This window comes from Phyllostomus hastatus, unplaced genomic scaffold, assembly GCF_019186645.2.
Source record: "Phyllostomus hastatus isolate PE091 unplaced genomic scaffold, TTU_PhHast_1.1 phas_scaffold_78, whole genome shotgun sequence".
Taxonomy (NCBI): Eukaryota; Metazoa; Chordata; class Mammalia; order Chiroptera; family Phyllostomidae; genus Phyllostomus; species Phyllostomus hastatus.
Genome location: NW_025334041.1, coordinates 60117642 through 60127090, shown reverse-complemented (window position 1 = coordinate 60127090; position 9449 = coordinate 60117642). Strand labels below are relative to the sequence as shown.

Below are 9449 nucleotides of genomic sequence, written 5' to 3'. Positions count from 1 at the left end.
CTCAGCAATCTTTAGAAAAAAGAACAAAGCTGGAGGGATCACAATACCTCATATAAAACTATACCACAAGGTCACTGTAATCAAAGCAGTCTGGTACTGACATAAGAACAGACACATAGATCAATTGAACAGAATGCAGGGCCCAGAAATAAACCCATGTCTCTATGGTCAATTAATATTTGACAAAGGGAGTATGAGCATACCATGAAGTATAGGCAGTCTCTGCAATAAATGATGCTGGGAAAACTTGGCTGGTGCATGCAAAAAAAAAAAAAAAAATGAAACTTGGCCACCAATTTATACCACAAAGAAATTTATACCACAAAGAAATTTGACCACCAATTTATACCACACACCAGAATAAACTCATAATGGATAAAAGATTTAAATATAAATCATGATACCATAAGAACCCTAGTGGAAAACATAGGCAGTAAAATTTCAGATACCTCATGTAGCAATATTTTTTCTGATATATCTCCTAGGGCAAAGGAAATAAAAGAAAAAAAATAAACAAAAAGGACTACATCAAGTTAAAAAGCTTCTGCAAAGATAAAAAACCATCATCAAAATGAAAAGGGTGCCAACTGTATGGGAGGACATATTTGCCAATGATACTTCTGACAAGGGCTTAATCTCCAAAATATTAAAGAACTCATATGGCTCAATACCAGGAAGTCAACAAATCCAATTAAAAAATGGGCGAAGGACCTAAATAGACTTCTCTAGAAGGACATACAGATGGCCCGTTGACATATGAAAAAATGTTCAACATCACTAGCCATCAGAGAAATGCAAATTATAACCACAATGAGATATTACCTCACATCTGTCAGAATGGCCATCATTAATAAATCAACAAATAATGTATTGTCAAGGATGAAGAGAAAAGGGAACCCTAGTGCACTGTTGGTGGGAATACAGACTAGGGTAGCCACTATGCAAAACAGTACTGAACTGTGGCAGATCCTGGCCAGCAGGATCCGTGTATGTTGTGGCTGCTCGTGAACAAATACACAGACAACAGAAGTCCTGTGGAGAAAAAGGGACGTCATGGCCACTCTCTGAGAGAGAGAGGGGATGAGAGGGCCAGAGCACTCAGTCCCTGCCTGAACAAGCTTTTATTGCTTCTCTGGGTACATTACATGGAGGGTAGTCCTCATTTACAATGCACCAGTTCACTGCAGGGAATTACCTTTTATAAGTAATAAAGGAAAGAATGTTGCTAACTACTTCAAAGAGAAGGATATTGCAGATCAGGGGAAAAAGAGGTTGAACTGGATATACTCCATACTTGGGAGGTTTAGCACAGACTTTAGGAAGTTGCAGTAAGCCCTTGCTGCCTCAATTCAGGGTGAGGGAGTTTTAGCAAAAGCAAGTCTCATAGCAGTCTCGGTATAATGCAAGCCTGATTCCCCACAGGAAAACCTATCCGTGGTGTGGTCCTGTGTGCCACTCTCTCCCCACTGGTTTTCCAAGTGGAGGCTGAGCTACAATTCCATGCCATGTGAAGTGGTTCCCTACACTGAACTTCCTCAAAAAAATTAAAAATGGAACTACCTTTTGACCCAGAGATTCCATTGCTGGGGATATACTCTAAGAATCCTAAAACACCAATTCAAAAAACTTATGCAACCCTATGTTCATAGCAGTACTATTTACAATAGCCAAGAGTTGGAAACAGCCTAAGTGTCTATCAGTAGATGAGTGGATTAAAAACTGTGGTATATCTACACAGTAGAATACTACAAAGTAGAAAGAAAGAATTCCTACTTTTTGCAACAGCATGGGTGGAACTGGAGACTATTATGCTAAGTGAAATAAGTCAGTCAATGAAAGACAAATACCATATGATATCACTTATAACAGGAATCTAGTGAACAAAATAAACTAATCAGAAAAATAGAACCAGAGATATAGAATCATGGAATAGACTGACAGTGGTAAGAGGGGAAGGAAGAGGTGGGGACTGTTTGAAAGAAGGTGAGGGTATTAGTCAAAGAACATATATGAAGGACCCATGGACATGGACAATGGTGTGGAGATTGCTTATGGAAGTGAAGCTGGATGAGGGGGACTAAGGGGGGAAAAGTGGGACAACTGTAACAGCATAAACAATAATAAAAAAGGTCTGGTGGTGATAAGAGCTAATAATACAAAACAGAGTGAGGGGGTATGAGGATGGAAAAAAGGTGCTATTTAGAAGGGTTTCTGGGAAGACCATATTGGAACAAATACTTGAATGGGTGAAGGAGTAAATCGTGCTAATTTTCCTGTAATTTGATTTTTCTAATAGTTTAATTGGGAATTTTTTTGGTATATGAGAGAAGAGGTTCTGACTCTTTTTTCTTAATGTATATCCAATTATTTCAATATTGCCTTCCTTTCTCTTGATTTTCAGAAGCTTTGTTATGAGATTGAGTCTCTTTCTCAGTTCACTAATATGTTCTAACACGTATTTTTCTGACAGATTACTCTATTTTAATTGCTATTTTTGGGATCATCCTTTTGGAAAAAATCACCAGTTCTTGCTGATTCTCCTTCTTTAGCATTTCTAAACCATCTTTCTCAGTGTCAAACTGAATTCCATCTTCCTGAAGGGGCAAATTATGTCTTAACTGTCCTTGCATCTGTATTTCCAGCAGAGCAGAGCCAAAATAGACTTTTAATACATTTTTGTTAAATGATGAATAAGTGAATTTCAAATTCATTTAGATGTTTTTACTCTCTTCAAGTCTGATGTTGCCTCACACTTTTAAACAGGTCACAAGTGCCAGAGGGTCACTCACCAACCCACATTTTCTCCTGTCATTCAGTTTTAAAATAAACTTCACATGAATACTTCAGTCATTTGCTACAAACCCACTATAAACATAGCAGCTTTGTTAAACAAATAAGGGAAAGAACAAGGTCCCTCAAAAAGGCACAGCCACTTTCGTAAATAAGGATATCATTTGTATTTGAATTATTTTATTTCCTTTATTTTACTTGGATAGGATTGAAAATCCTGATGGCCAGTCTTTAATGCAGTCAGACCATATGCTTTTCCAGTTCTGAGTTTATACTGTCTGTGTATCCACATTCCTCCCAAAAGCAAGAAGACCAGTGAAAGGGGAGCCAGCGCAATCCCCCAGGAGAACGTGGCCACTGTAAAAAGAACAGAGTCATATCAGGGGTGAAACATTCTCTCACTACCAAATAGGATGGTGTAGTGCAGGTTTAGAGGGAAGAAAGCCATTGGAGTTTGTTTTTCTTAATAAATGTGCATTGATTTTCAGAATGTGTCCCTGACACCAAGATAGAGGACACTTGTTTATTGATTTATTGACACTATGGACACCAGACCATACAGGGCACTCCTCAAAAGAATGCTATTTGTGGCATTAGGGAAACAAGCAAAGTAGAACACTTCATCAAAAAGAAACAAGGCAGAGTGGAGGGCAGGTGTTGAGGGTCTAATTTTGTTTCACCCACTGAATAGTGTGCAGTTAGATGTCATCTGGTTAGGTCTCAACCAGCCAACTGTGACATGGCCAGAGCACGGATGTCATGAGGTTTCAATAAAGTTACAGAAGAAAGGAAAATCAACTTTGGAAAATAAAGTTTTAGGTGTCAAGACAATTGCTTGGAACCAGCTGTTTTATATTCTACTCCTTGGGCTTCCTTGTGTTGTGAAAATATAGGAAGTGACTAAGAATAAAAAGTTAACAAGTAAACACAAGAACATGAGTGTCATCAGACACATTGATGATGAGGCCGCAATTCCACATGCTGAAGCTACTGTTTATCATAGTCTGTCTAGGCATCTAGGAACCAACACAATCTCAGATTATTTTCTCCATGTGATTCTTAACCCCTAAAATCCAACAAGGCTTTAAATGAGTGATGTTTTCATTTTCTGAGCACCTCTCCATCCTCTGCCATCAGTCATGGCCAGTTCAGCAACAAGAATAGGCTCACGTTACAGCAATATTTAAAGGTTCCCAGCATCAGGACCAGACAACCACAGGTTCCTTCAGGTTGCTAATCTAAACCACAGGAGTGGATTCTGCATTCTGTGGAATCCTCCATTTCCAAGTCTAAACTACCACCAACACTCTCATGGAAATGATCTGAAATATCAGCCTTTGTGTATATGTCTGAGGATAATGGCACTCAATTTTTAATATAAAAGAGCCTGCTCAGTTGTGATTTTTGGTCTTACCCCAGGAGAATTTGACTGGGTAGCTCTGGGGTGAGCCCAGGGACCTATATTTTTAACAAGTGGCTCAAGTGAGCAAAGCTGTGGCATATAGACTTTTCTTTTTGGAGAAAAGTTATGTCATGTCATTCTCTGACTTCAGACTTATCCAAATCCCCAACTTTCTGATTAGAAATGCATCTGCAGCTGCTTCCCCAGCAAACATAGAGACTATGAAGCAATTTGTGTTTATCTGATTGCTGCAAACTGCTTGGAAGGCACGATGAGATTACAGCTGGGGATGACTTTGACTTGTTCCTTGTTATTACCTGGGGCTGCCAACAGACGACATTACTTGTGTCTCCCTTTCCTGCTAAGTGCTAAACTAAGTAGTCAATTGGTCAGAATGATAATGTGGGTTTTTCTTTTCTTCTTTTTAAAAATATTTTCACTTTCTTTCCTGTTAACTGATGACTTGAACCCTAAGCCTACCCAGAGCCCTGGATATCTCCCAGTTCCTGGCTCTTGGAGGATAAAGTTTCTCAACTTCAGGATAAAAAATGTCCCACCCTTGTCAAGGGGTTGTAAGAGACAGCTGGTCCTGCTGAGAACCACAAGAGAACACAAGGTTTCTTGGAGTTTATTGCAGAACCACTTTATCTCTTTTCCAAAATTCAGTTTGCTATTTAAATTTTCTAAATATAATCTCCCAAAGCCAGTCTCCACCTTACAAAAAAAACATAAAATATTAGAGATTTGTTCTCAGTGCTCTATGGACAGGAAACATGAGGGACTTGGTAGGTGACCATCAGGAGATCTGGTAGCCTTGCCTGACATCCACAGAATATTCAACATGTTTTTTTCCTTCAAAGTCCCCAAAACACATACCTTCTTTGACTGTTGTATGTAGCATCTGAAAACCCAGTGTGTTACGAACAACACACTTAAAATCCATAGTCAAATCCTCTCTTATGACTGGATCAAAAATCAATGACACTTCAATGTAGTTCTCATTATTTTCTGAGTAGTCCCTGAGTGAGAAAATATTTACTTAAACATGGCATGTAAGTTCAAGCTTGTCTTTACAATGTAGACATTCAAGCATTCTCAGTGAGGAGGATCCATTGTGCTTACATTGGATTTAACATTGCTTACTTAATTGTGCTTACATTGTATATTGATTTCAAGATTAAAAAAGTTAGGAGCACTTGCTATTATATTTGTTACTTATTTGGGAGAATTCGAAGCCTCTCTCTGAATGTAGGAGTGACACTGATGTCAGCTGCTGCTGTAGGACACTTGTTATAAAGAGAACTTACAGGAGCCAATTTTCTTTGAACAATGGAAACTTCATTTTTTAAAAGCCATTAATGTACAAAGAATCAGAAGTGGGAATAGAAATGTCTCATTTTGGGAAACTTGACTGTATCACCCACAAATCATTTGCATATTGAAAGGTCCGGGAGATTCCAGGAATCTAGTTTTCAACAGTGTTCCCTCCTCTCATTTCTACTGCCAAGTCTCACTCTGGAAACTCAAGTTCAGAGTTGAGGGCTGCAGACAGTGTGGGGAGGATGACTCTAGTCAGCATAACTACCATTTGTAATGCTACAGGAATCTGAAGGTGCTTAACTATCTACTAGTGTGAATTAAAATGTTGTTGCTGTGGATCCACAAGGACTTTTTTTTATCTATGGGAGAAAGATAGGCAGGCTCCTTTAGTAAATGGATAGTGTGAGTAAGCTGACATGGGAATGCTAATTTTGAAATAAGAACTTGCAGGCAAACAATTGTGCTAACCAAACATAATTTTTATCCACTCAATTGCATCCAGAAAGATCTTTTTTGATAGGTCTTTCAAAAAAGTCAAAAATTTGGCAAGTCAAAGTTCAGGCTAATTCAGGGTATTGAAACTATAATTTTAAAATCTGTACTTTATGATTTGGAACATTGAATGGTCTCTCTTCCTTACACATAAATGATTCCTATTTATAAGGTCTGACTATGATACATTCAAAGTGAGAAAATATTTTCTAGAGATGAATGCTTATGAGAACAGAATTATTTCTTACTTTTAATATTAACCTTCCTTTGAGACTGTGGCAGCCCAGAGTTCCCTGAGAAACAGAAGAATCTCTCAGATACTGTGGCTAAGTTTTAGAATCTTTTTTAAGGGTTCATGAAAATGACACTCAGATTGCAGAGTGGGGAATGGAAATATATTAACTTCAAAGTATTTTAATGGTAAAAATTGAGAAATAAATATTTTATTAACAAGCTGGAAAACTCAATGCCAAGTAGCTGACTACAAGTCAACTCTTATATAGAAAGTTTGCTTCCCAAAAACAAATGGTAATTCTTACCAAAACTCAGTTTTTAAAACTCTAAAAGTCCAAGAGTTTAGAATAAAAAATTATTTTGAATATGGTATGTGTGTCATATTGAGAGGTTGGATATTACATTATCTACTTTTTTTAAGTATAAAGCATATGGAGGTCTCCCAACAGCCCAAAAGATGCCTCTACGCTGACAAACATCTTCACCCACTTACAGACGCTGCCCCTCACTGACACGGCCGTCCTGGTAGGCACTGTCTATGTTGGTGTTGTTGGCCATCCACCACAGCATGGTGGTTGAGTGTGAGCCAGCTCCCAGAAACACCTTACATGGGATTGTCAGTCTTGACCCTGTGCACAGTAAGACATAGCACATCAAATGTCAGAACCTAGCTGGACACAAGAGTTTTCCCAGCTCCTCATCCATCAGCAGACCTGAGCAGTAGACCCTTACCCGTCTCCTCAAATACCTCTTGTCAGCCAATTCTGTTCTTGGGAGGAAACTTAGTTCCCTCAAAAAATTCCATTCACATAGATCATCAGTAACTACCAAGTGTCTCCAGTTCCTTCAACTGGCCTTCATGGAAAATAAAAACCCAGAGGCAAATGGCTTCTCCAAGGCCAATCAGCTCCTACAGGGCATTCTGAATTCAAGGGCCACCTTCTTTCACAATTTAAACTGCCCATCCTACAAATCCAGATTAACATATGGATTCTTTCTCTTTACCCATTGCTGGCCTCAGCCCTCCCATTTCCTCTGGGAACTCTCCTTCTGAGGTTATGTTCATTTAGAATTAACCCTTGAAAAGCCACTTTTAAAGTGGTATTTTATAGGAATGGTGCCTTCTACAATTGCACAATGTAATGTGCACTGGATGCCTGAGACTCAGTCATGATAACTTACGTGTTTTAAGTCACCAAAGGGAGAAGGAGGAGAAAATGAACAAATCTTTCCAACTTATTTCTTCCTTGTGGGTGCTATGCCTTCCTATGCTGTGTCTTGTATGGCACCTCTCCCCACCTCAAGCTCAGAATGCCAGCCTTTCTCCCTGCTTCACCACCCCAATGATCTGAAAATTTCTCAGCCAAAATCAGCCCATTAAATCTTGCCTCATATGACTCTGCCACACACATCAGTGTCTTCCAAGCAAGGTGCAGGAAACTCAGCTCCCTCCACCTGGCTGAGAACATTGAGAAGTTCTCTATGGCCACCAGTTAAAATGTTAAATATAAGCCCAACACCAAACAAAAGAAATTGAGAGGGGCCAGGGGGATATGAAAGATGACAGGACTCTGCAGCTAAGGTTTAATAAATGAGCATAAACCTACAAAACCACTATATAAAAGCAAACACAGAAAAAGGTACAGGCTTCACAGACACACAGGCCTGAGTCCGGACCCCAGCCTGACCCAGGTGTAGCTTTCGACATTTTTTGTACCACTGTGATTCCCTAGACAGCTTTTCCTTCTGGAGAATGGCAGAAATAAAACATTTCTACAGCATTGATGCTGAGAATAATGACAACACACTAAACACACTATTGTTCAGTAAGGAGGTGTGTGCTGGCTCAGACTGCTTGCACCAAAATGGGGTGAAAAAAGGAAAACCCTGTCAATCACTTTCATTATCCCGCCAGCTGACCACCGATTTTGGCAATAGGAAATGGCCTCTGAGGGGCCAGCTTTGACTGGGTCTGCCTCATTTTACAAATGCAGTCTTAGCGAAATGCTGAGCATCAGCCACATTGCAGTAAAGTGAATTATTTTAAATATACTGCAGGTACTGGCTCTGTCAGAGAATCATGCCATTCACCCTTTTCCACCATTAATCACTGCTCAAAATGTTCAGATTTTTTACATTTAGATTTTTGTAAGTAGGGTTTTCATGGATCAAATATACTTGTTTCAAACAATGCTATTTCTAACAACGTTTGACACAGAGAAATGTTCTCTCACATTTGTCACTCCAGCCCCTCATCATGGGGTTTTAGGGTCTCTACCCAGGCACACTGTACACAAAGGGACAGGTGTAGTCAGTAGACACAGGGGTCCCAGGGCCCCAGGCTTTGACATCGCAGGCACCCCTGGGGGCTGTATGTCCTTGCAGGTCTTACCCAAAGAAGTCAGTATGGTCTGGTGGGGGGAGATAATCACAGGAATCGTCTCCTCTTCTTTTTCTGAGATAAATATACAGAAAAGAGATTCAATTAGGAAAGACTTCCTTTCAAGTTGAAATTCAGTTTCATTGTGTAGCTAATTAAGTTATTCCTGACACTATGGCCAGCCATTGTGGGATTTGACCTTTGTCTGGCAAAGGAAACAGGCTCTCTACAAAATTGAGCATCTTTGGTCAACGCCTTTCCCAGAAAAGAGATTACTAGAAGAATTTCTCTCTTACAAACACATTCCACTAACAGATGTTCTTCATTTTGTGATAAACAATTAACCATTTCCCTCCCTGTCTTCCTGAATGAATTCTTAAAAGCAATGTTCATAATGTTCACAGGATAGGTTTTACCCCATGGTCAACTTGCCCTGAAATATGTCCCTCCACCCCACCCTCACCTCCCCAAATGCCTGCCACAGAATACTGAAGAGTTACCTCAAAAAAAAGAAACACATAGGTTTGGGGACCACATGTATATAGTGCTAATGCCATGTTGAGTGATAGATTGGCTCAGGTTGGCCAATGAAACTTATTAATTGAGGAGATAATTCTTTAGGGAGGCAAAGGTGGATCTCCTAGGAATAAGAACCCAGAGCACCAAGAGGCAGGTCTCTCAGCAGCTTGAAGAAACTGGGCATCTGAATTGGAGTAAGAAGAACAGCTTGGGGGTGAAGAAAGGGCTGTCTATCTTACATCTACTTACTCCATCCACACTTCGTCCACTAAGAACATTTTGAAATCCTAACATGGGTAAACATTAGGCAGA

General features: G+C 39.6%; 1 protein-coding gene across 4 annotated transcripts in view; it reads right to left on the bottom strand.

Moving 5' to 3' along the window:
• Positions 1–2965: 2965 nt before the first annotated feature.
• Positions 2966–9449, bottom strand: part of IL1R2 (interleukin 1 receptor type 2) — a 32866-nt gene continuing 26382 nt past the window's right edge. For 3 of the 4 annotated variants that reach the window (XM_045828151.1, XM_045828153.1, XM_045828152.1), the window contains 4 exons: positions 8631–8693; positions 6732–6867; positions 5069–5211; positions 2966–3147 (listed from right to left, as the gene is read on the bottom strand). In XM_045828151.1, the coding sequence (XP_045684107.1) occupies positions 2966–3147; positions 5069–5211; positions 6732–6867; positions 8631–8693 (524 nt within the window). The remainder of the gene's footprint in view (positions 3148–5068; positions 5212–6731; positions 6868–8630; positions 8694–9449) is intronic. The other variant, XM_045828154.1, reaches the window with a different exon arrangement.